General features: G+C 43.0%; 1 protein-coding gene across 9 annotated transcripts in view; it reads left to right on the plus strand.

Annotated features, from left to right (window-relative positions):
* Positions 1–27,208, plus strand: part of LOC129825391 (serine/threonine-protein kinase MRCK alpha-like) — a 135,377-nt gene that overhangs the window by 43,899 nt on the left and 64,270 nt on the right. For 6 of the 9 annotated variants that reach the window (XM_055885473.1, XM_055885469.1, XM_055885472.1 and 3 more), the window contains 7 exons: positions 2,462–2,610; positions 13,035–13,128; positions 22,681–22,881; positions 23,314–23,331; positions 25,541–25,679; positions 25,895–26,004; positions 26,156–26,235. In XM_055885473.1, the coding sequence (XP_055741448.1) occupies positions 2,462–2,610; positions 13,035–13,128; positions 22,681–22,881; positions 23,314–23,331; positions 25,541–25,679; positions 25,895–26,004; positions 26,156–26,235 (791 nt within the window). The remainder of the gene's footprint in view (positions 1–2,461; positions 2,611–13,034; positions 13,129–22,680; positions 22,882–23,313; positions 23,332–25,540; positions 25,680–25,894; positions 26,005–26,155; positions 26,236–27,208) is intronic. The other 3 variants (XM_055885470.1, XM_055885471.1, XM_055885474.1) reach the window with 1 other exon arrangement.

The following is a 27,208-nucleotide window of genomic DNA, read 5'->3' on the forward strand; positions in this document are numbered from 1 at the left end:
ATGGTTGACGGTAAAGGAGGGAGGGATGGGTGACGGTAAAGGAGGGATGGATGGGTGACTGTAAAGGAGGGATGGATGGGTGACTGTAAAGGAGGGATGGATGGGTGACGGTAAAGGAGGGATGGATGGGTGACTGTAAAGGAGGGATGGATGGGTGACGGTAAAGGAGGGATGGATGGGTGACTGTAAAGGAGGGATGGATGGTTGACGGTAAAGGAGGGATGGATGGTTGACGGTAAAGGAGGGATGGATGGTTGACGGTAAAGGAGGGATGGGTGGTTGACGGTAAAGGAGGGATGGGTGGTTGACGGTAAAGGAGGGATGGGTGGTTGACGGTAAAGGAGGGATGGGTGGTTGACGGGAAAGGAGGGATGGATGGTTGACGGTAAAGGAGGGAGGGATGGTTGACGGTAAAGGAGGGATGGATGGGTGACGGTAAAGGAGGGATGGATGGGTGACGGTAAAGGAGGGATGGATGGGTGACGGTAAAGGAGGGATGGATGGGTGACGGTAAAGGAGGGATGGATGGGTGACGGTAAAGGAGGGATGGATGGTTGACTGTAAAGGAGCGGTAAAGGAGGGATGGATGGTTGACGGTAAAGGAGGGATGGATGGATGGGTGACGGTAAAGGAGAGATGGATGGTTGACGGTAAAGGAGGGATGGATGGGTGACGGTAAAGGAGGGATGGATGGGTGACGGTAAAGGAGGGATGGATGGGTGACGGTAAAGGAGGGATGGGTGGTTGACGGTAAAGGAGGGATGGATGGGTGACGGTAAAGGAGGGATGGATGGGTGACGGTAAAGGAGGGATGGATGGGTGACGGTAAAGGAGGGATGGGTGGTTGACTGTAAAGGAGGGATGGATGGGTGACGGTAAAGGAGGGATGGATGGGTGACGGTAAAGGAGGGATGGATGGGTGACGGTAAAGGAGGGATGGGTGGTTGACGGTAAAGGAGGAATGGATGGTTGACGGTAAAGGAGGAATGGATGGTTGACGGTAAAGGAGGGATGGATGGGTGACGGTAAAGGAGGGATGGATGGGTGACGGTAAAGGAGGGATGGATGGGTGACGGTAAAGGAGGGATGGATGGTTGACTGTAAAGGAGGGATGGATGGTTGACTGTAAAGGAGGGATGGATGGTTGGTTGACGGTAAAGGAGGGATGGATGGATGGTTGACGGTAAAGGAGGAATGGGTGGTTGACGGTAAAGGAGGGATGGGTGGTTGACGGTAAAGGAGGGATGGGTGGTTGACGGTAAAGGAGGGATGGGTGGTTGACGGTAAAGGAGGGATGGATGGTTGACGGTAAAGGAGGGATGGGTGGTTGACGGTAAAGGAGGGATGGGTGGTTGACGGTAAAGGAGGGATGGGTGGTTGACGGTAAAGGAGGGATGGGTGGTTGACGGTAAAGGAGGGATGGGTGGTTGACGGTAAAGGAGGGATGGGTGGTTGACGGTAAAGGAGGGATGGGTGGTTGACGGTAAAGGAGGGATGGATGGATGGTTGACAGTAAAGGAGGGATGGATGGATGGTTGACAGTAAAGGAGGGATGAATGGATGGTTGACTGTAAAGGAGGGATGGATGTGGATGGTTGACTGTAAAGGAGGGATGGATGGATGGATGACGGTAGAGGAGGGATGGATGGATGGATGATGGTAAAGGAGGGATGGATGGTTGACGGTAAAGGAGGAATGGATGGTTGACTGTAAAGGAGGAATGGATGGTTGACTGTAAAGGAGGGATGGATGGATGGTTGACGGTAAAGGAGGGAGGGATGGTTGACGGTAAAGGAGGGAGGGATGGTTGACGGTAAAGGAGGGATGGATGGTTGACGGTAAAGGAGGGATGGATGGTTGACGGTAAAGGAGGAATGGATGGTTGACTGTAAAGGAGGGATGGATGGATGGTTGACGGTAAAGGAGGGAGGGATGGTTGACGGTAAAGGAGGGATGGATGGTTGACGGTAAAGGAGGGATGGATGGTTGACGGTAAAGGAGGAATGGATGGTTGACTGTAAAGGAGGGATGGATGGTTGACGGTAAAGGAGGAATGGATGGTTGACTGTAAAGGATGGATGGATGGGTGACGGTAAAGGAGGGATGGATGGGTGACGGTAAAGGAGGGATGGATGGTTGACGGTAAAGGAGGGATGGATGGTTGACGGTAAAGGAGGGATGGATGGATGGATGACGGTAAAGGAGGGATGGATGGATGGTTGACGGTAAAGGAGGGATGGATGGATGGATGACGGTAAAGGAGGGAGCGATGGGTGGTTGACAAAAAAGACCCAGGAGAAAGAGGGAGGCCTGAAGAAAGTAAAGTTGGAAGATGGAGGGAGGAAGTGGGGGGAACACTAGAGGAATACAGAGAATGTTACTTGTACACTATTGTACAGTATTATTATTACTACTACTACTACTGAGAGATTTATTCTCTCCTCCCCTCCTCTCTCCGCAGTACCTGGTGATGGATTATTATGTGGGTGGGGACCTTCTCACCCTGCTTAGTAAGTTTGAAGACAGGTTGCCGGAGGACATGGCAAGATTCTACCTGGCTGAGATGGTGCTGGCCATCGACTCAGTGCACCAACTGCATTACGTCCACAGGTGAGTCTCTCTCTTTCTCACACACACACACACACACACACACACACACACACACACACACACACACACACACACACACACACACACACACGTGTGTTTGTTAACGAGTATTATATTAATGACTCATGAAGACTCATTAGTCCAAGCCACCTGTATGACCACAAATAGTTGATTCCTTTGTGGCTCTAAATAAAACTATTCCAAATATTGATTCCTTAATGAAGCAGAGAGAACTGTCCCTCCTTAATGAAGCAGAGAGAATTGTCCCTCCTTAATGAAGCAGAGAGAATTGTCCCTCCTTATTAATGAAGCAGAGAGAACTGTCCCTCCTTAATGAAGCAGAGAATTTTTTACCTTTTATTTAACTAGGCAAGTCAGTTGAGAACAAATTCTTATTTACAATGACGGCCTACCCCGGCCAAACCCGGATGACGCTGGGCCAATTGTGCGCCGCCCTATGGGACTCCCAATCACGGCCGGTTGTGATACAGTCTGGAATCAAACAAGGGTCTATAGCAAGGGTGTCAAACTCATTCCACGGAGGGCCTAGTGTCTGCAGGTTTTTGTTTTTTCCTTTCAATAAAGCCCTAGACAACCAGGTGTGGGGAGTTCCTAACTAATTAGTGATGTTAATTCATCAATCAAGTACAAGGGAGGAGCGAAAACCCGCAGACACTCGGCCCCCCGTGGAATGAGTTTGACACGGTCTCATGCAGCCAGAGCTTCTGGTCTATAGTGACGCCTCTAGCACTGAGATGCATTGCCTTAGACGGCTGCACCACTCGGGAGCCCATAACCTTACATACACTACTGGTTAAAGGTTTTAGAACACCTACTCATTCAAGGGTTTTTCTTTATTTTTACTTTTTTGTACATTGTAGAATAATAGTGAAGACATCAAAACTATGAAATAACACACATATGGAATCATGTAGTAACCCAAAAAGTGTTAAATAAAAATATATCTTATATTTGAGATTCTTCAAGCCACCCTTTGCCTTGATGACAGCTTTGCACACTCTTGGCATTCTCTCAACCAGATTCACCTGGAATGCTTTTCCTACTGTCTTGAAGGAGTTCCCACATATGCTGAGCACTTCTGTCTGCTTTTCCTTCATTCTGCTGTCCAAACCATCTCAATTTGGTTGAGGTCGGGTGATTGTGGAGGCCAGGTCATCTAATGCAGCACTCATCACTCTCCTTCTTAGTCAAGTAGCCCTTACACAGCCTGGAGGTGTGTTGGGTCATTGTCCTGTTTAAAAACAAATTATAGTCCCACTAAGCCCAAACCAGATGGGATGGCGTATCGCTGCAGAATGCTGGGGTACCCATGCTGGTTAAGTGGGCTTTGGATTCTAAATAAATCGCAGACACACCACACCATAACACCACCTCCTCCATGCTTTACGGTGGGAAATACACGTGCGGAGATGATCCGTTCACCCACATGCTTCTCATAAAGACACGGAGGTTGGGATCAAAAATCTCCAAGTTGGACTCCAGACTAAAGGACACATTTCCACCGGTCTAATGTCCATTGCTTGTGTTTCTTGGCCCAAACAAGTCTCTTCTTATCATTGGTGTCCTTTAGTAGTGGTTTCTTTGCAGCAATTCCACCATGAAGGCCTGATTCACACAGTCCCCTCTGAACAGTGGATGTTGAGATGTCTGTTACCTGAACTCTGTGAAGTATCTATTTGGGCTGCAATTTCTGAGGCTGGTAACTCTAATGAACTTATCCTCTGCAGCAAAGGTAACTCTGAGTCTTCCTTTCCTGTGGTGGTCCTCATGAGACCCAGTTTCATCATAGCACTTGATGGTTTTTGCGATTACACATGAAGAAACTTTCAAAGTTCTTGACATTTTACAGATTGACTGACCTTGATGTCTTAAAGTAATGGTGGACTGTCGTTTCTCTTTGCTTATTTGATCTGTTCTTGCCATAATATGGACTTGGCCTTTTACCATATAGGGCTATCTTCTGTATACCTCCCTACCTTGTCACAACACAACTGATTGGCTCAAATGCATTAAGAAGGGAAGAAATTCTACAAATTAACTTTTAAGAAGGCACACCTGTTAATTGAAATGCATTCCAGGTTACTAACTCATGAAGCTAGTTTAGAGAATGCCAAGAGTGTGCAAAGCTGTCATCAAGGCAAAGGGTGGCTAGTTTGAAGAATCTCAAATATAAAATATATTTTGATTTGTTTAACACTTTTTTGGTTACTACACGATTCCATATGTGTGTTATTTCATAGTTTTGATGTCTTCACTATTATTCTACAATGTAGAAAATAGTCAAAATAAAGAAAAACCCTTGAATGAGTAGATGTTCTTAAACTTTTAGTGTATGTAAGGTCACATTCACTGGATTGTATGAAAGAAAATAACTCTAAAAATAGATGTTTTGTGGTGGTCCCCTGACTGACGCCCTGGCTGTGAGGGAGTTTTGTCATAAGGGACGCGACAGCCAATAGGAGAACCCCTCTGCCTCAAAGGCTGTGTGGTAGGAACCACTCTTCCCTCTGACACACAGGAAGTGGTCACCAGGCCTCATCTACATAATGACAGTGTTGACGCTGAAGAAGCCTCAGATGAACGATTTGAGAGAGAGCCCAGGGGCTAGGGTGTGCCGTGCTGGCCCTATAGTAACATTGATTGTCCCATAGCACAGCAGCAGTATAGACTCAGTGTTGAGATGGGGACCCACTAATTGTATGGTGTTTTACGTGGAGTCTGGGCGGGGGGGCGGCGGTGGTCGTCTCGTTCCCCTTTGATGCCCTCTGAGACATTTTGGGCTGGTAATGACAGGGTGTATGTATGGGGGTTGTGGTGGGTTCCCCCTCTCGGGAGAGATTGGCTCGCTTGGTTTGTGGAGGGTGGAGACATTAACAGAAGGTCCCCTGAGAAGGGTGTGTTCTCTGTGTGGGTGTGACTGAAAGGACAATGCATTAACCCTGTAATTTCTCCAACATAAGGCCAATTAGAATAGCTTGAATCAGTGCATATAGGCCACATTTGTGAAGTAAGGATGGCCTAGTTATAGAAATGGTCTCGGTCAGTCAAGAGGTTCAGTCGTGGACATGCTTGTGCCGCTGTAAGCATAATGCCTTGTCAGTACCACAAACATAGCTCACTGTTTTATGTTGAAGACAATACCTTGCCAAGGAGAATTAAAGGTTCAATTAACTAAGAAAATAGTGTAGTGGCTGCCCCCTCCTCATTAGTGTGTGTGTGTGGTGGACTGTGTGTGAAGCTGATCAGGGTCAGTGATCTGCATGGCCTCCCCAGAGACTAACAGACCAACTCAGCATGGCCCAGCTCTCTGTTAGCAGGGCCCTCATCTGGCCTGTGTGTGTCTCATTGTGTGTGTGTGTTGACATCTATTGATCAGGGCCATATGTGTGTGTTATTACTGATCAGAACCATGTGGGCTCCACAGCCCTGTTTCCACCTCCTGATCTAAGAGCCCAATCTCTTTCATCAGACCGACCACTGGCCACAGACATCTCATTACCTGTTAATGTCATCTATCAAAGACCCTGCAGCCACCATGTTAACAGTGGCAGGAACAATGCCCTGTTGTAGAAAGGGTCATGAATGGTACATGAATTAGCAGCGGCCAATGGTGAGTATACACGGTATCTGTATGCGCGTGCGTCCAAACAGTGGTGATGAGGTCCCATAGAGCCCTGTGTGTGTGTGTCCTTAACTCGGTCCCTGTCTCTCTGAGGAGACACAGTGTGTGTGTGTGTCCTTAACTCGGTCCCTGTCTCTCTGAGGAGACACAGTGTGTGTGTGTCCTTAACTCGGTCCCTGTCTCTCTGAGGAGACACAGTGTGTGTGTGTTGTCTTGGCGGCCAGATGGCCCTTACAGATGGATGCTGGTGAGGTCTTAAAGAAGATTACCTCCCTCTATTCTCAGCCTTAAGACTTCAGGAGCCCTGCCCTGCCTGGGACAGAGCAGACCAATTAGCCACGCCCCCAACAGTCACGTCACCGCAGCCCTACTGGAAGGGAGGGAGGACGAGAGAGAGAGAGGGTGGGAGAGACAGGGAGGGTAGGAGAGGAAGGGTATGTCCATCAGAGCAGTAAGATGTGACATGTTTTCACAAGAAAAGGGCAACAAGTGAAGAACAAACACCATTGTAAATACATCCCATATTTTTGTACTTTAACTATTTGCACCTTGTTACAACAGCTTATTAGCCATAATATGACATTTGAAATGTCTCTATTCCTAACTTTAGTGAGTATGTTTACTGTTCCACTTGTATTATTTATTTCACTTTGGTTTATCTATTTCACTTGCTTTGGCAGTGTAAACAAATGTTTCCCAATAAAGTCCTTTGAATTGAACATGGGTTGGGGGGGTGGATAAAGACACGGGTGACAGAGGGAGGTAGAGATGAGGCAAGAGAAAGAGACAGCGGGAGGGGGAAGAGAGGTGGTAGCCATGTTGTTTGATCTCTGCTCAGGTTTTCACTGGGTTTATCTGGAGGAGGAACTCATGACGGGATGCTGGATGACAAGACCCACACGCACGCACGCTAGGGCCAGGTCTGAGCCTATCAGGAAAGTGAGAGGTTAAAAGACACCCACAGAGGTGTTAAGTAGAGCTTAGCGCAGGTGCACACTGGGAAAAGAGTTTGTTCTGAAGATAATGCATGTCAGTATTGAGTCAAATCAAATGTTATTGGTCACATACACATATTTAGCAGATGTTATTGCGGGTGTATATTCCTAGTCACCTTGCCATGGTTAAATACAGCATTTTGCGCTTTACGTTTTGTGCATATGCTGCCGTCTATTCATGGTTTCTGGTTTGGGTAGGTTTTAATAGTCAGTGGGAACACACATGGTTGGTGGAGAAGGAACAAAACAGAAATGACTTCATTGTATCATTTTAGCTAGACTTGAGCCGTCTGTTAGTAGGTCTACTTTGTAGGGGGGGTGTCCCGTTGGTCTACCTTTTATCCCATTGACTTGATTCAACATGAAAGGAAAAGCTCCTTCTCTCTTTGTCTCTCGGGGCAAGTCCCAAATGCCACCAGGCGCTATTCCCTATTTAGTGCACTACTTTTGACCAGGCCCTATTGGGCTCTGGTCAAAAGTAGAGCAGTATGTAGGGAATAGTGTGTCATTTTGGGCCGCTATCTCATTATCCTGCTGTCCAGAGAGAAGCCTTTGTTCTTTGGGTCCAGGGAACCTCCCCTCTCTCCCTTTTCCCCTCCAAATCCTCATGCAGCCAGAGCTTCTGTTTAACTGTGGCTGCTTATCAGCAGGAGGTACACCCCTATACCCCAAGGCAGGGTGTACCACCATAGTCCCCCTACACCACTCCCTCCCAAGGCAGTGTGTACCCCCATACTCGCCCCTACGCCACTCCCTCCCAAGGCAGGGTGTACCCCCATACTCCCCGCTACACCCCATCCCTCCCAAGGCAGTGTGTACCCCCATACTCCCCCCTACACCCCATCCCTCCCAAGGCAGGGTGTACCCCCATACTCCGCCCTACACCCCATCCCTCCCAATTCAGGGTGTACCCCCATATTCCCCCCTATACCCCATCCCTCCCAAGGCAGGGTGTACCCCCATACTCCCACCTACACCCCATCCCTCCCAAGGCAGTGTGTACCTCCATACTCCCCGCTACACCCCATCCCTCCCAAGGCACGGTGTACCCCCATACTCTCCCCTACACCCCTCCCTCCCAAGGCAGGGTGTACCCCCATACTCACCCCTACACTCCTCCCTCCCAACTAGTCCCCTCACCACTCCCATCAGGCACTGCTCTGACTCCCCCATGCTTCTAAACCAGACCCTTATAAATGGGAAAGATGGGCAGTCTAAAAATATAACTTTAATAGGAAGCTGATTCAGAGGTAAATATGATCATCAGGCACTGTCTAAATGTGTAACTTTAATAGGAAGCTGATTCAGTTAGAAGCTGCTATAAAGTAGGAGCAGGCCCTTCATGTGATGTTGACTGTTAACAGTTGAGGAAGGACCTGTCAGTAGCTTCTACAGTGCTTTTATGTGCTGCTCTGTACTGAAGATTAACATTCATAGAACATGTGGAGTCATTTCAGTTTGTTAGAGATGCTGGGTATCAGAGAATGTCTGTCTGTGTGTATGGTCTTGGGCGGCAGGTAGCCTAGTGGTTAGAGCGTTGGGCCAGTAACTGAAAGGTTGCTGGATCGAATCCCCGAGCTGACAAGGTAAAAATCTGTCGTTCTGCCCCTGAACAAAGCAGTTAACCCACTGTTCCTCGGTAGGCCGTCATTGTAAATAAGAATTTGTTCTTAACTGACTTGCCTAAGGGTAAAAAAATATATACAGGGACAAGAAAAAGTATGTGAACCCTTTGGAATTACCTGGATTTTTCATAAATTGGTCATCGAATTTGATCTAATCTTCATCTAAGTCACAACAATAGACAAACAGTGTGATTAAACTATATTGAATACATAATTTAAACATTCACAGTGTAGGTTGGAAAATGTATGTGAAGCCCTAGGCTAATGACTTCTTCAAATGCTAATTGGGTCAGGAGTCAGCTAACCTGGATTCCAACCAATGAGACGAGATTGGAGATGTTGGTTAGAGCTGCCTTGCCCTATAAAAAACACTCACAAAATTTGAGTTTGCTATTCACAAGAAGCATTGCCTGATGTGAACCATGCCTCGAACAAGAGAGATCTCAGAAGATCTAAGATGAAAAGTTGTTGACTTGCATAAAGCTGGAAAGGGTTACAAAAGTCATCAGTCCACAGTAAGACAAATTGTCTATAAAAGGAGAAAGTTCAGCACTGCTGCTACTCTCACTAGGAGTGGCCGTCCTGCAAAGATGACTGCAAGAGCACAGCGCAGAATGCTCAATGAGGTTAAGAAGAATCCTGGAGTGTCAGCTAAAGACTTACAGAAATATCTGGAACATGCTAGCATCTCTGTTGACGAGTCTACAATATGTAAAACACTAAACAAGAATGGTGTTCATGGGAGGACATCACAGAAGAAGCCACTGCTGTCCAAAAAAAAACAAATTCTCCACGTTTGAAGTTTTCAAAAGTGCACCTGGATGTTCCACAACGCTACTGGCAAAATATTCTGTGGACAGATGAAACTAGAGTTGAGTTGCTTGGCAGGAACACACCACAGTGTGGAGAAAAAAAGGCCCAGCACACCAACATCAAAACCTCATCCCAACTGTAAAGTATGGTGGAGGGAGCATCATGGTTTGCGGCTGCTTTGCTGCCTCAGGGCCTGGACAGCTTGCGATCATCGACAGAAAAATGAATTCCCAAGTTTATCAAGACATTTTGCAGGAGAATGTTAGGCTATCTGTCCGTCAATTGAAGCTCAACAGAAGTTGGGTGATGCAACAGGACAACGACCCAAAACACAGAAGTAAATCAACAACAGAATGCCTTCAACAGAAGAAAATATGCCTTCTGGAGTGGCCCAGTCAGAGTCCTGACCTCAACCCGATTGAGATGCTGTGGCATGACCTCGAGAGCAGTTCACACCAGACATCCCAAGAATACTGCTGAACTGAAAGAGTTTTGTAAAGAGGAATGGTCCAAAATTCCTCCCGACCGTTGTGCAGGTCTGATCCACAACTACAGAAAACGTTTGTTTGAGGCTAATGGACATCAACACGTAGGTTTCTACTTCCATTTTATACAGTACACACTATATACATTTTACGGACACAATGTATTTTACAATAGTTATCTTTGGTTTGTTTTTAATCGCATCCTTCCGCTGCCATGTAATGTCAAGTGTATAATATATTGTTGTGTATTGATGCTGTATTGTTACTATACTGTTAGTGTATTGATGCTGTATTATTACTATACTGTTAGTGTATTGATGGTGTATTATTACTATACTGTTAGTGTATTGATGCTGTATTGTTACTATACTGTTAGTGTATTGATGCTGTATTGTTACTATACTGTTAGTGTATTGATGGTGTATTGTTACTATACTGTTAGTGTATTGATGCTGTATTGTTACTATACTGTTAGTGTATTGATGCTGTATTGTTACTATACTGTTAGTGTATTGATGCTGTATTGTTACTATACTGTTAGTGTATTGATGCTGTATTATTACTATACTGTTAGTGTATTGATGCTGTATTGTTACTATACTGTTAATGTATTGATGCTGTATTGTTACTATACTGTTAGTGTATTGATGCTGTATTGTTACTATACTGTTAGTGTATTGATGCTGTATTGTTACTATACTGTTAGTGTATTGATGCTGTATTGTTACTATACTGTTAGTGTATTGATGCTGTATTGTTACTATACTGTTAGTGTATTGATGCTGTATTGTTACTATACTGTTAGTGTATTGATGCTGTATTGTTACTATACTGTTAGTGTATTGATGCTGTATTGTTACTATACTGTTAGTGTGTTACTATACTGTTAGTGTATTGATGATGTATTGTTACTATACTGTTAGTGTGTTACTATACTGTTAGTGTATTGATGATGTATTATTACTATACTGTTAGTGTATTGAGGATGTATTGTTAATATACTGTTAGTGTATTGATGCTGTATTATTACTATACTGTTAGTGTGTTACTATACTGTTAGTGTATTGAGGATGTATTGTTAGTGTATTGATGTATTATTACTATACTGTTAGTGTGTTACTATACTGTTAGTGTATTGAGGATGTGTTGTTAGTGTATTGATGCTGTATTATTACTATACTGTTAGTGTGTTACTATACTGTTAGTGTATTGAGGATGTATTATTACTATACTGTTAGTGTATTGAGGATGTATTGTTAATATACTGTTAGTGTATTGATGATGTATTGTTACTATACTGTTAGTGTGTTACTATACTGTTAGTGTATTGATGATGTATTATTACTATACTGTTAGTGTATTGATGATGTATTGTTACTATACTGTTAGTGTATTGATGATGTATTGTTACTATACTGTTAGTGTATTGATGCTGTATTATTACTATACTGTTAGTGTGTTACTATACTGTTAGTGTATTGAGGATGTATTGTTAATATACTGTTAGTGTATTGATGATGTATTATTACTATACTGTTCGTGTATTGATGATGTATTATTACTTTACTGTTAGTGTGTTACTATACTGTTAGTGTATTGAGGATGTATTGTTACTATACTGTTAGTGTATTGCTGATGTATTGTTACTATACTGTTAGTGTATTGATGATGTATTGTTACTATACTGTTCGTGTATTGATGATGTATTATTACTATACTGTTAGTGTATTGATGATGTATTATTACTATACTGTTAGTGTGTTACTATACTGTTAGTGTATTGATGATGTATTATTACTATACTTTTAGTGTGTTACTATACTGTTAGTGTATTGATGATGTATTGTTACTATACTGTTAGTGTATTGATGATGTATTATTACTATACTGTTCATGTATTGATGATGTATTGTTACTATACTGTTAGTGTATTGATGATGTATTGTTACTATACTGTTAGTGTATTGATGATGTATTATTACTATACTGTTAGTGTGCTACTATACTGTTAGTGTATTGATGATGTATTGTTACTGTACTGGGGCGGCAGGGAGCCTAGTGGTTAGTGCTTTGGGCCAGTAACTGAAAGGTTGCTGGATTGAATCCCCGGTAGACCGTCATTGTAAATAAGAATTTGTTCTTAACTGACTTGCCTAGTTAAATAAAGGTTATACTGTTAGTGTATTGATGATGAATTGTTGCTCTACTGTTAGTGTATTGATGATGTATTGTTACTGTACTGTTAGTGTGCTGATGTATTGTTAATGTACTGTTAGTGTATTGATTATGTATTGCTACTATTAGTGTATTGTTACTGTACTGTACTGTCAGTATAGTGTTACTATACTGTACTGTGTATCAATGGTGTATAGATAAGGAGACTAGTGAAGACAAGGGCTTGACATTGTCTGCATTAAGTGGGATGTAATATCAGAATAGTGGTCAGGACTGGGACAGGGTGTTCTGGTCGGGACAGGGTGTTCTGGACAGGATAACCAAGCCTCTGTCTGCCTTGTGGGGGGTAACCTTGTGAGGGGTCTGCCCTATTGGCAGTAGATGCTGCAAGGGCAATGAACTGCCCAAATAAACACAAGACTTAATGATGGGAGACTAAAGGCATCCAGGAGCAAACAAACTTTCCCTCTCTCTACAGAAGCCAAATCTACTTTTCTCTCTCTCTCACCAAACACTCACTAATGTTGCTTTAAAGTTGTTTTTGCTCTTTTTCATTCTCTCTCCCTCCCTGTCTCCCCCTCTGAGATATTTGTGTTTCTCATTTTATTCCACTTCCTCCATTCCTAGTTCTCTTTCTCAGAGTCATCGGTATATTTACTTTGGTCTCTCTGTCTTCTGTCACCTTCAGGGACATCAAGCCAGACAACATCTTGATGGACATGAACGGTCACATTCGCCTGGCTGACTTCGGTTCCTGCCTCAAACTCATGGAGGACGGCACGGTGAGTAGGCCGACATATACCAGTCAAAAGTTTGGACACCTACTCATTCAAGGGTTTTTCTTTATTTTTACTATTTTCTACATTGTATAATAATAGTGACGACATCAAAACTATGAAATAACACACATGAAATCATGTAGTAACCAAAAAGTGTTAAACAAATAAAAATATATTTAATATTCAAAGTAGCCACCCTTTGCCTTGATTACAGCTTTGTACACTCTTGGAATTTTCTCAACCAGCGTCATGAGGTAGTCATCTGGAATGCTTTTCCAACAGTCTTGGAGTTCCCACATATGCTGAGCACTTGTTGGCTGCTTTTCCTTCACTCTGCCATCCAACTCATCCCAAACCATCTCAATTTGGTTGAGGTCGGGTGATTGTGGAGGTCAGGTCATCTGATGCAGCACTCCATCATTCTCCTTCTTGGTCAAATAGCCCTTACACAGCCTGGAGGTGTGTTGGGTTATTGTCCTGTTGAAAAACAAACAATAGTCCCACTAAGAGCAAACCAGATGGGATGGTGTAACCCTACATAATGATGTGGTAGCTATTTTTATTTATTTCACCTTTATTTAACCAGGTAGGCAAATTGAGAACACGTTCTCATTTACAATTGCGACCTGGCCAAGATAAAGCAAAGCAGTTCGACACATACAACACATAGTTACACATGGAGTAAAACAAACATACAGTCAATAATACAGTGAAAATAAGTCTATATACAATATGAGCAAGTGAGGTGAGATAAGGGAGGTGAAGGCAAACAAAATATATATATAAATAAATAAAAAAATATATAAAAAGGCCATGGTGGCAAAGTAAATACAATATAGCAAGTAAAAAAAATAACACTGGAATGGTTGGTTTGCAGTGGAAGAAGGTGCAAAGTAGAGATAGAAATAATGGGGTGCAAAGGAGCAAAATAAATAAATACAGTAGGTAAAGAGGTAGTTGTTTGGGCTAAATTATAGATGGGCTATGTACAGGTGCAGTAATCTATGAGCTGCTCTGACAGCTGGTGCTTAAAGCTAGTGAGGGAGATAAGTGTTTCCAGTTTCAGAGATTTTTGTAGTTCGTTCCAGTCATTGGCAGCAGAGAACTGGAAGGAGAGGCGGCCAAAGGAAGAATTGGTTTTGGGGGTGACCAGAGAGATATACCTGCTGGAGCGCGTGCTACGGGTGGGCGTTGCTATGGTGACCAGCGAGCTGAGATAAGGGGGGACTTTACCTAGCAGGGTCTTGTAGATGACCTGGAGCCAGTGGGTTTGGCGACGAGTGTGAAGCGAGGGCCAGCCAACGAGAGCGTACAGGTCGCAGTGGTGGGTAGTTAATGGGGCTTTGGTGACAAAACGGATGGCACTGTGATAGACTGCATCCAATTTATTGAGTAGGGTTTTGGAGGCTATTTTGTAAATGACATCACCGAAGTCGAGGATTGGTAGGATGGTCAGTTTTACAAGGGTATGTTTGGCAGCATGAGTGAAGGATGCTTTGTTGCGGAATAGGAAGCCGATTCTAGATTTAACTTTGGATTGGAGATGCTTGATGTGAGTCTGGAAGGAGAGTTTACAGTCTAACCAGACACCTAGGTATTTGTAGTTGTCCACATATTCTAAGTCAGAGCCGTCCAGAGTAGTGATGCTGGACAGGCGGGCAGGTGCAGGCAGCGATCGGTTGAAGAGCATGCATTTAGTTTTACTTGTATTTAAGAGCAATTGGAGGCCACGGAAGGAGAGTTGTATGGCATTGAAGCTCGCCTGGAGGGTTGTTAACACAGTGTCAAGAGAAGGGCCAGAAGTATACAGAATAGTGTCGTCTGCGTAGAGGTGGATCAGAGACTCACCAGCAGCAAGAGCGACATCATTGATGTATACAGAGAAGAGAGTCGGTCCAAGAATTGAACCCTGTGGCACCCCCATAGAGACTGCCAGAGGTCCGGACAACAGACCCTCCGATTTGACACACTGAACTCGATCAGAGAAGTAGTTGGTGAACCAGGCGAGGCAATCATTAGAGAAACCAAGGCTGTCGAGTCTGCCGATGAGGATGTGGTGATTGACAGAGTCAAAAGCCTTGGCCAGGTCAATGAATATGGCTGCACAGTACTGTTTCCTATCGATAGCGGTTAACCTGTCTAGGATCAGCGTGGCGCTAGCGGCACACCCCCCCCCCCCCCCCCCCACTGAAAAACCAGTGCCGCGAAATTCAAAAAAAATATTTTTTTAAAATATTTAACTTTCACACATTAAAGTCCAATACAGCTAATGAAAGACACAGATCTTGTGAATCCAGTCAACATTTCCGATTTTTAAAATGTTTTACAGGGAAGACACAATATGTAAAGATGTACATCTATTACCTAAAAACACATTAGCATAATCCACCATCTTTTATTTGTCCACCAACACCAGTAGCCATCACCAATTCGGCTAAACTAAGATATTTATAGCCCCTAACCAACAAAAAAACTCATTAGATGACAGTCTGATAACATATTTATGGTATGGGATAGGTTTTGTTAGAAAAAAGTGCATATTTCAGGTAGATGGCATAGTTTACAATTGCACCCACCATCACAAATGGACTAGAATAATTACAATGAGCAACGTGTTTACCTAACTACTAATCATCAAACATTTCGTAAAAATACACAGCATACACGAATCGAAAGACACAGATCCTGTGAATACAGACAATATTTCAGATTTTCTAAGTGTCTTACAGCGAAAACACAATAAATCGTTATATTAGCTTAGCACATAGCAATTAGCAGCCCAGCATTGATTCTAGCCAAAGTGAGCGATAAAAGTCAACATCGCCAAAAGATATAAATTTTTCACTAACCTTCTCAGAATTCTTCCGATGACACTCCTGTAACATCACATTACAACATGCATATACAGTTTGATCGAAAATGTTTATATTTAGCCACCAAAATCATGGTTAGACAATGTGAAATGTAGACAAGCTGGTAAAGAAAAAGTCCTTGCGCCACTTAGACAGTGATCTACTCTTATACATAAATACTCATAAACGTGACTAAAAAATATAGGGTGGACAGGGATTGATAGACAATTTAATTCTTAATACAATTGCGTTATTACATTTTTTAATTTATCCTTACTTTTCAATACAGTTTGCGCCAAGCGAAGCTACGTCAAAAAACATGGCGTCCTAAGCCACTAAAATGTTTCGACAGAAACACGATTTATCATAATAAAAATGTCCTACCTTGAGCTGTTCTTCCATCAGTATCTTGGGCAAAGGATCCTTTCTTGGGAGAAATCGTCTTTTGGTGGAAAGCTGTCCTCTTGCCATGTGGAAATGTCAACTGCGTTCGGGATGAACTGAAAAGCGTGCCCAACTTTTCACATCGTTGCAAAAATAAATGTCCCAAAATCGCACTAAACGGATATAAATTGCTATAAAACGCTTTAAATTAACTACCTTATGATGTTTTTAACTCCTATAACGAGTGAAAAGATGACCGGAGAAATATAACAGGCTAAACTAACGCTTGGAACAGGTGCGCGCCGGTGTCCTCTAGGCTCATGACGCAGCTCCCAAAGAATGACTAGCTTCAGGGTTTTTTCATTTGTAGGGCCTGTGAACGCGCAATCGACCCCGTTGGAATCGTCATCACGTAAAGGCATCCAGGGGAAGACGTAAGAAGTGTCCGTATAGTCATAGCAACGACAGTGCCCTTATAACTGACTTCAGAAGAGTGGCCAACATTTCTCAAATCTGACTCCATGTCAGGGAAATTGCTGTAGAATGGGCTCTGTTCCACTTAGAGACAAAATTTCAACTCCTATAGAAACTATAGACTGTTTTCTATCCAATAATAATAATAATATGCATATTGTACGATCAAGGATTTTGTGGGAAGCCGTTTAAAAAATTAGCCAAATTAGCATAAATAGTCTAAACAGCGCCCCCATCCCCAACAGGTTAAGATATCGTTTATGACCTTGAGCGTGGCTGAGGTGCACCCATGACCAGCTCTGAAACCAGATTGCATAGCGGAGAAGGTATGGTGGGATTCGAGATGGTCGGTAATCTGTATGTTGACTTGGCTTTCGAAGACCTTAGAAAGGCAGGGTAGGATAGATATAGGTCTGTAGCAGTTTGGGTCTAGAGTGTCTCCCCCTTTAAAGAGGGGGATAACCGCAGCTGCTTTCCAATCTTTGGGAATCTCAGACGACACGAAAGAGAGGTTGAAAAGGCTGGTAATAGGGGTGGCAACAATTTCAGCAGATAGTTTTAGAAAGAAAGGGTCCAGATTATCTAGCCCGGCTGATTTGTAAGGGTCCAGATTTTGCAGCTCTTTCAGAACATCAGCTGACTGTATTTGGGAGAAAGAGAAATGGGGAAGGCTTGGGCGAGTAGCAGAGGGGAGGGCAGTGCAGCTATGCTGGTTAAGTGTGCCTTGAATTATAAATTAATCACCAACCATGTCACCAGCAAAGCACCATCACACCTCCTCCGTGCTTCACGGTGGGAACCACACATCAAATAAAATTGTATTGGTCACATGCACATGTTTAGCAGTAGTTATTGCGGGTGTAGCGAAATGCGTGTGTTTCTACCTCCAACAGTGCAGTAATATATAACAAGTAATATCTAACAATTTCACAAAAATACACACATCTAAAGGAATGCAATTAAGAATGTATAAATATTGAATGACTATGTTGGAGCGGCATAGACTAAAATACTGTAGAATAGAATACAGTATATACATACAGTTGAAGTCGGAAGTTTACATACATCTTAGCCAAATACATTTAAACGATTCCTGACATTTAATCGTAGTAAAAATTCCCTGTCTTAGGTCAGTTAGGATCACCACTTTATTTTAAGAATGTGAAATGTCAGAATAATAGTTGAGAGAATTATTTATTTCCGCTTTTATTTCTTTCACCATTTTCCCAGTGGGTCAGAAGTTTACATGCACTCAATTAGTATTTGGTAGTGTCGTGTCTTTGCTATCGTTAAATTGAAGACTTATAGTTTTTATCATATATTCCTGTAATTAGGGCTTACGCTATCACTTGAGTAATAACGTAACTAATTAACTATGAATTCGAGGGCACCAGGGAAAGTTATTAGATTACAAAGTTATAATTTCCCAATATAACCTTTCAAATATTTTCATATCTGATCAATAGTCTTCTAATTAATGATTTATTTACTTTACCTCGTCAGTCTCATTCCAAACGTCGTAAATCGTTGATTATCTGCACGAACCCAGTCTTCACTATGAGTCATCCATACATCAATTGTCTTAAATCATTTATTTATTACTAACTAATTAATTCACAGAAATGCATAAACAAACAAACAAACTTAAAATAGTTACATGAAATGATGGGAGCAATATACCCTAGTGGGCTGAACCGGCATGGCGGCTGTTAGACAAAGGGAAAGTTGCGTTCGACTAATAATTCACTACAGAGTCCATAACTATAACAATTGACATGCTAATCCTTACACATGAACGCTCACTCATTCGGGAACAATTGCAATCAATATATATATAGTTACGTTCAGTGTGTGTGTCGTCTTGATCGTTGGAGAGAAGTTCGTTTTTGTTGGAGATTCGTCGGTCTCTGTCTTGGCTATTGTGGATTGTTCAGAGGGACATTCGTTATAGAATGATTGTTTCGGCGGTTGTCTTTCTTCGCGTTCAATGATACCGAATTCCTAGCTGCAGACTAGAAGTCAATATCAAAGACTTGTTATGATTCGTATAAGAGTTTTAACCACGTGGGATGGTTAAAAGATTCAGCAGTCTGGTCTCAAACCCTGGCCCTCTCGTTATCGAGGTAAGCTGGTCTGCAACCTTTGTCCTCTCGTGATTGAGAGAAACATGGTCTTAATGGTAATTTCTTAGGAGTTGGGTTTTATTCAGATAGCAGAGAGGGGTGGTTCCATGGTCTCTGACCCATACTGGGCTCAGGGCGGTCCTTGGATTTAGTTCAAATCAAAAAGGTATTTGTATTTTTCTTAATTAAACAGTCCAAAATCATATTACACAATTATACAAACAGTATCATACTCACTCATTCATTTTATACAACAAACAGATGTAAACCTCATATCTGAGGTTATTATATAAACAGCGGTATGGTAATGTGGTCCCACAGTCTCTCCTGAGTTTCCCACATGGGGACAAATGGACATGTTAATAGCTAGGATCTTCACCAATCTTTCCTACTTTGGCAGGAACATGAAATATGTTCGTACCTCAAGTTCTGTGAGGTGGAAGAGAATTCCTTTGTCCTGAAAGTTTACCCTCTGTCTTAATACTGTTTGTGGTGGGGAGATTCTCAGGAATTTACGACATCTCTCTGTGATCACCGCATGGGTTGTGGTGGAAAGGGAGAGGCAGGGAGAGGGGGATGGGGTTTGCTATACCCACGCAGGCAACGTCATGACAGTAGCATTGCCTTTAAATTGTTTAACTTGGGTCAAACGTTTCGGGTAGCCTTCCACAAGCTTCCTCCAATAAGTTGGGTGAATTTTGGCCCCATTCCTCCTGACAGAGCTGGTGTAACTGAGTCAGGTTTGTAGGCCTCCTTGCTCACACATGCTTTTTCAGTTCTGCCCACACATTTTCTATAGGATTGAGGTCAGGGCTTTGTGATGGCCACTCCAATACCTTGACTTTGTTGTCCTTAAGCCATTTTGTCAAAACTTTGGAAGTATGCTTGGGGTCATTGTCCATTTGGAAGACCCATTTGCGTCCAAGCTTTAACTTCCTGACTGATGTCTTGAGATGTTGCTTCAATATATCCACATAATTTTCCATCCTCATGATGCCATCTATTTTGTGCAGTGCACCAGTCCCTCCTGCAGCAAAGCACCCATACAACATGATGCTGCCACCCCCGTGCTTCACGGTTGGGATGGTGTTCTTCGGCTTGCAACCCTCCCCGTTTTTCCTCCAAACATAACGATGGTCATTATGGCCAAACAATTCTATTTTTGTTTCATCAGACCAATGGACATTTCTCCAAAAAGTATGATCTTTGTCCCCATGTGCAGTTGCAAACCGTAGTCTGGCTTTTTTATGGCGGTTTTGGAGCAGTGGCTTCTTCCTTGCTGAGCGGCCATTCAGGTTATGTCGATATAGGACTTGTTTTACTGTAGATATGGATACTTTAGTACATGTTTCCTCCAGCATCTTCACAAGGTCCTTTGCTGTTGTTCTGGGATTGATTTGCATTCTTCAAACCAAAGTACGTTCATCTCTGCGACAGATCTTCTTCCTGAGTGGTTTGACGGCTGTGTGGTCCCATGGTGTTTATACTTGCGTACTATTGTTTGTACAGATGAACGTGGTACCTTCAGGCGTTTGGAAATTGCTCCAAAGGATGAACCAGACTTGTGGAGGTCTACAATTTTTTTTGAGGTCTTGACTGATTTATTTAGATTTTCCTGTGATGTCAAGCAAAGAGGCACTGAGTTTGAAGGTAGGCTTTGAAATACATCCACAGTTACACCTCCAGTTGACTCAAATTATGTCAATTAGCCTATCAGAAGCTTCTAAAGCCATGACATACTTTTCTGGAATTTTCCAAGCTGTTTAAAGGCACAGTCAACTTAGTGTATGTAAACGTCTGACCCACTGGAATTGTGATATAGTGAATTTTAAGTGAAATAATCTGCCAATTGTTGGAAAAATGACTTGTGTCATGCACAAAGTAGATGTCCTAACCGACTTGCCAAAACTATAGTTTGTTAACAAGAAATTTCTGGAGTGGTTGAAAAACAAGTTTTAATGACTCCAACCTAAGTGTATGTAAACCTCCGACATCAACTGTATGAGATGAGTAATGCAAAATATGTAAACATTATTAAAGTTGCCAGTGATTTTAAGTCTATGTATATAGGGCAACAGCCTCTAAGGTGCTAGTGATGGTTATTTAACAGTCTGATGGCCTTGAGATAGAAGCTGTTTTTCAGTTGATGTTGATATGTCTGTTACTTGAACACATGCGGAGGTCATCCGTTCAGCTACTCTGTGTCTCACAAAGACACGGCGGTTGGAACCAAAAATCTTACATTTGGACTCATCAGACTAAAAGACAGATTTCCACCGGTCTAATTTTATGGCGGTTGCTCGTGTCCTTTGCTCGTGTTTCTTTGCCCAATCAAGTCTCTTCTTCTTATTGGTGTCCTTTAGTAGTGGTTTCTTTACAGCAATTCGACCATGAATGCCTGATTCATACAGCAGAGGTAACTCTGGGTCTTTCTTTACTGTGGCGGTCCTCATGAGAGCCAGTTTCATCATAGCATTTGATGGTTTCTGTGACTGCATTTGAAGGAACTTCAAAGTTCTTTTCCAGATTGACTGACCTTCATGTCTTCAAGTAATGATGGACTGTCGTTTCTCTTTGCTTATTTGAGCTGTTCTTGCCATAATATGGACTTGGTCTTTTACTAAATAGGGCTGTCTTCTGTATACCTCGCCTACCTTGTCGCAAGACAGCTGATTGGCTCATGCATTAAGAAAGAAATTCCACAAATTTACTTTTAACAAGGCACACCTGTTAATTGAAATGCATTCCAGGTGACTACCCCATGAAGCTGGTTGAGAGAATGCCAAGAGTGTGCAAAGCTGTCATCAAGGCAAAGGGTAGCTAGTTTGAATAATCTCAGATAAAAATACATGTTTTTATTTGTTTTAACACTTCTTTGGTTACTGTGTTATTTCATAGTTTTGATGTCTTCACTATTATTCTACAATGTAGAAAATGGTAAAAAATTAAGAAAAACTCTGGAATGAGTAGTTGTGCCCAAACTATATATATATATGCACACAACCCAAACACCTCCAAAAACCACCAACCACCGCCCCATCAAACCCTGGGCCCCTCTAGGCCTCCCCTGTGGCTGAAGCCCCTTTAGGCCTTCTCTGTGTCTGATTTCATGGCTGTGCCTGTGGTTAAGACTCTTCCGCTAATTAAGCTGCTCCGAGGTGGTTGGCTATGTGGCTTTGATGAATACATTGTGACCTTAGAGGATCCGCCTCTCTAAAGCTGCGGTGACTGGTGCTTCTTTGGCCTAGTCTCAAGGATGTTATTTAGTATGTACTCTATGGCATGGCCTTGTTTTGGTGTGGTGGACATATTTGACTCCAAACACACTGTAGACGCGCAATTAACAACACCAGATTATTTCTCTAACATTAAAGGGATTTGTGCAGTTTGAAGGAAGTTAGAGGTAGATTCACGAGCCAATGCTATGAGTATGCTGCCATACCTGTAGACTTCCAGTCATTGCACTAATGCTAGTTAGCATTGGCTCGCGAAAGACTTCCTTCATACTGCACGCAGAGACATAAAAATGGTATTCACAAGTTCGTCTGACACTGGGCAAGTAGAAAATTGGCTTAGGCTTAACTGCTAGAATCACACAGTATCCCTTTAATAATGTATGATTTTCTTTCTATGGTTTGTCCCCCATGCCATCCATCGCTGCGTCTATGCCTCTATCCATCCACTCACTAATCCATTCATCTCCTGTGCCTGGTCTCCCTCAGGTCCAGTCGTCAGTTGCCGTGGGGACCCCAGACTACATCTCTCCGGAGATCCTGCAGGCGATGGAGGATGGGAAGGGGAAGTACGGTCCAGAGTGTGACTGGTGGTCCCTGGGGGTCTGCATGTACGAGATGCTGTACGGGGAAACCCCCTTCTACGCCGAGTCCCTAGTGGAGACCTACGGCAAGATCATGAACCACAAGGTGAGGGGGGGGGGGGGGGGGGGGGGGGTGATAAGACTGGACAGAGGAGGCTGACTGTAGCTACCCTGGGGTTTATCATTTGATTTATTTGATCATTCAAAACCACACCTCTACCACACGTGTAGCCTATACATTGCATTGAAAATTCTAGAGGACCACCCAAAAAGTTTTACAGACTATTTCCATTGTGGTCCTCTTTTTGATGCTGTCAGGCAGGTTAAGGCTTACCGGTAGTGACATTGTACTTACTGTACTAAAACCCGTTTCGACTAAGACACATTTTTTATTCAATGGTTCAAGACGAGCGTGATTGTTTAGGTGTTGTTGGGCTCTTTGGTGTTAGGCTGAAGTACTTTCTGTACATAGTTAGGTTTATTCTTTCTGACTCCTCCTCTTCCCTGTTTCTTCTTGTTCCTTTCCATCGACTGACAGGAGGATTTAGGTGCTGCTGTGAGTTTCTTTTTGGAGTCTGATTGCCCAGTCCCAAATGGACCCCTATTCCCTACCACCTATGCACTAGTAGATTCCTCTTAGATATCCACAAGTGCATAGGAAGTAGGGGCTAGGGGTTGATTTGGTACTGGGTCTGAGTGTTAGTTGTTAAAGTTTGAGTATGTTCTGTTCAAGGGCTGAATGTATCAAGCTTTTTAGATTAGGAGTGCTGATCTAGGATCAGTTTAGCTTTTTAGATCATATAATTAAGATTAAATGGACCTGATCCTAGATCAGCACTGCTAAGAGGAATACTCTGAGACAATTGATACATACAGTGCATTCGGAAAGTATTCATACCCCTTGACTTATTCAACATTTTATCACGTTACTGCAATATTATGAAGTCTGTTAAGTAAAACATGTCAATCTACACACAATACTGCAATACTGTTTTTATTGAAAATAACAAACAGAAATACCTAATTTACATACGTATTCAGACCCTTTGCTATGAGACTCGAAATTGAGCTCAGATCTGGAGAAGGGTACCAAAAAAAGTCTGCTGCATTGAAAGTCCTTAAGAACACAGTGGACTCCATCATTCTTAAATGAAAGAAGTTGAAAACCGCCCGGCCAAACTGAGCAATCAGGGGAGAATGGCCTTGGTCAGGGAGGTGACCAGGAAGCCGATGGTCACTCTGACAGAGCTCCAGAGTTCCTCTGTGGAGATGGGAGAACCTTCCAGAAGGACACCCATCTCTGCAGCACTCCACCAATCAGGCCTTTATGGTAGGGTGGCCAGACGGAAGCCACTCCTCAGTAAAAGGCATGTGACAGCCCGCTTGGAGTTTGCCGATAGGCACCTAAATGACTCTCAGACCATGAGAAACAAGATTCTCTGGTCTGATGAAACCAAGATTGAACTCTTTGGCCTGAATACCAAGCGTCATATCTGGACGAAACCTATCACCATACCTACAGTGAAGCATGGTGGTGGCAGTATCATGTTGTGGGGATGTTTTTCAGCAGCAGGGACTGGGAGACTAGTCAGGATCGAGACAAAGATGAACGAAACAAAGTACAGAGATTCTTGACGGAAACCTGCTCCAGAGTGCTAAGCACCTCAGACTGGGGTTCAGACTGGGGTGAAGGTTCACCTTCCAACAGGACAATGACCCTAAGCACACAGCCATGACAATGATGGAGTGGCTTCGGGACACGTCTCTGAATGTCCTTGAGTGGCCCGGCTAGAGGCCGGACTTGAACCCGATCTAACATCTCTGGAGAGACCTGAAAATAGCTGTGCGGCGACGCTCCCCATCCAACATGACAGAGCTTGAGAGGATCTGCAGAGAATAAAGGGAGAAACTCCCCAAATACAGGTGTGCCAAGCTTGTAGAGTCATACCCAAGAAGACTCAATGCTGTAATCGCTGCCAAAGGTGCTTCAACAAAGTACTGAGTAAAGGATCTGAATACTTATGTAAATGTGATATTTCAGTTTATATTATAATTAATTAGCAAAAATTGCTAAAAACCTATTTTTGCTTTGTCATTATGGGGTATTGTGTGTAGATTGAGAAAAAACAACTATTTAATCAATTTTAGAACAAGGCTGTAACTTAACAAAATGTGGAAAAGGTCAAGGGGTCTGAATACTTTCTGAATGAACTGTACAACCCCAGGTCTGTTCATACTTCAGCCCATCCTGACTCCAAACCACACCGTTCTACCTTCATAACTCTCTCCCTTCCCATCACCCTTCAACTATACCATCTAGTTCACCCAGCCATATTGACTGAACAAATGTCTTATGTGTGCACATTAAACCATTAAATGTTGGCTTGAACTATACTGCTTTCTACTGCAACAGGATGAACATGCATGGGCCATATACCATTTTCATTTATTTGTACATTTCTTTGTCAGGGGCCATGTACACAAATAAATACATGAAATGTGAAAAAATGTGTACAAAGATAATTCTGCAAACCGTATAGAACTATTCCGCTGTCGACTGCAACAGGGGAATGTTGCGTTACCAGTAAAAATAAATTAGAAATACAAATATTTGACCAAACTGGACGCAAACAGTATATCTAGGCTGCATCCCAAATGGTCAAAAGTAGTGCAGTAAATAAGGAATAGGGAACCATTTGGGATGTAGGGTATCTTCATTATTCAGACTCCTTTCCCTCTCCTCTTACCCTCCGCCGGGTGCCCAGGAGCGTTTCCAGTTCCCCCTGCAGATGACAGACGTGTCCGAAGACGCCAAGGACCTCATCCGACGCCTCATCTGCAGCCGGGAGCACCGTCTGGGCCAGAACGGCATCGACGACTTCAAATCTCACCCCTTCTTCTCTGGTAGGACCTGATGTTTTAAACAGTTTGTGCGTGCTACGGTATGTCTGTCAATTATTCTCTGGTGCCATTTCCAGGAGTTGATATAGATAACCTCTTATCTTGTTAATTGGTGTTGAAGTTAGGCTGGACAGTAGACGATGAAATGATAATCGTTACAATAACAAACCATGATCACAGTTTGCCAGTCATATCATGTTTAATGTCATTCCTTTCAGGAATTGACTGGGACAACATCCGTACGTGCGAGGCCCCCTACATCCCAGAGGTCAGCAGTCCCACAGACACCTCTAACTTTGACGTGGACGACGACTGTCTCAAGAACTCAGTAAGTCTCTCTTTCTCTACATCAAGACTTAGACTCTTACACTCATCTTTCAGTCTCTCTCTGTTTCCATCTTTTATCTGTCCATCTCTTTCATCTGTCTGTAATGTTGTCAAGGTTGACGTGTTCTGAAATAATTTTTGTGTTATTTCAGGAGACGATGCCCCCTCCCTCACACACTGCCTTCTCTGGACACCACCTGCCCTTCGTAGGTTTCACCTACACCAGTAAATGGTGAGTGGTCGCTAAGCGACAACCCCTGTTTAGTTTCCAAACGAACTTCCACATCTTCGTCAATACATACAGCATACAGAAAAATACCTCTTAGACTGGTCCCAGATCTGTTTTTACTGTCTTGCCAACTCTTATGGTCATTGTCATGTTTGGCATAACAATGAGGATAGGCTATACAGCACAATCAGATCTGGGACCAGTCTACTTCACTCCTACTTCTCTATCGTCTGATCTAACCTCAGCCACACTTCCACTAGCACTCGGTTTCCACCGTTGAGGAAGCATTGAATGGTCTGATTGTTTATCTTAGCCTGAAGGCTAATGGTGGTTGCACTCTTTCTCCTCTCTCTCCTCTCTCTCTCTCTCTCTCTCTCTTTCTCTTTCTCTCTCTCCCTACCTTTCTCTCTCTCTGTCTCTCTGTCTCTCTCTCCTCTCTCATCTCTCTCTGTCTCTATCTCTCTATCTCTCTCTTTCTTTCTCTCTTTCTCTCTCTCTAAGTTCAATTTCAATATAAGGGGCTTTTTTTGTCATGGGAAACATGTTTATTTGTATTTATTTATTTCACCTTTATTTAAACAGGTAGGCCAGTTGAGAACAAGTTCTCATTTACAACTGCAACCTGGCCAAGATAAACATTGCCAAAGCAAGTGAAATAGATAATAAACAAAAGTTGCCTGGTTGCCCTTTTCTTGTGGCAACAGGCCACAAATCTTGCACAAGTTTTTCAAAATTGGATTTGTTTTCTAATTCTTTGGGGGTCTGTCTATTCTGAGGTAAATATGTGTCTCTAATATGGTATGCATCTCTTTCTCATCTCTCCCTTCTCTTCCCTATCTCTCCCTTCTCTTCCCTTCTCTTCCCTATCTCTCCCTCCTCTTTCCCCATCTCTTCCTCCTCTTTCCCCATCTCTTCCTCCTCTTTCCCCATCTCTTCCTCCTCTTTCCCCATCTCTTCCTCCTCTTTCCCCATCTCT

This window comes from Salvelinus fontinalis, chromosome 27, assembly GCF_029448725.1.
Source record: "Salvelinus fontinalis isolate EN_2023a chromosome 27, ASM2944872v1, whole genome shotgun sequence".
Classification (NCBI taxonomy): Eukaryota; Metazoa; Chordata; class Actinopteri; order Salmoniformes; family Salmonidae; genus Salvelinus; species Salvelinus fontinalis.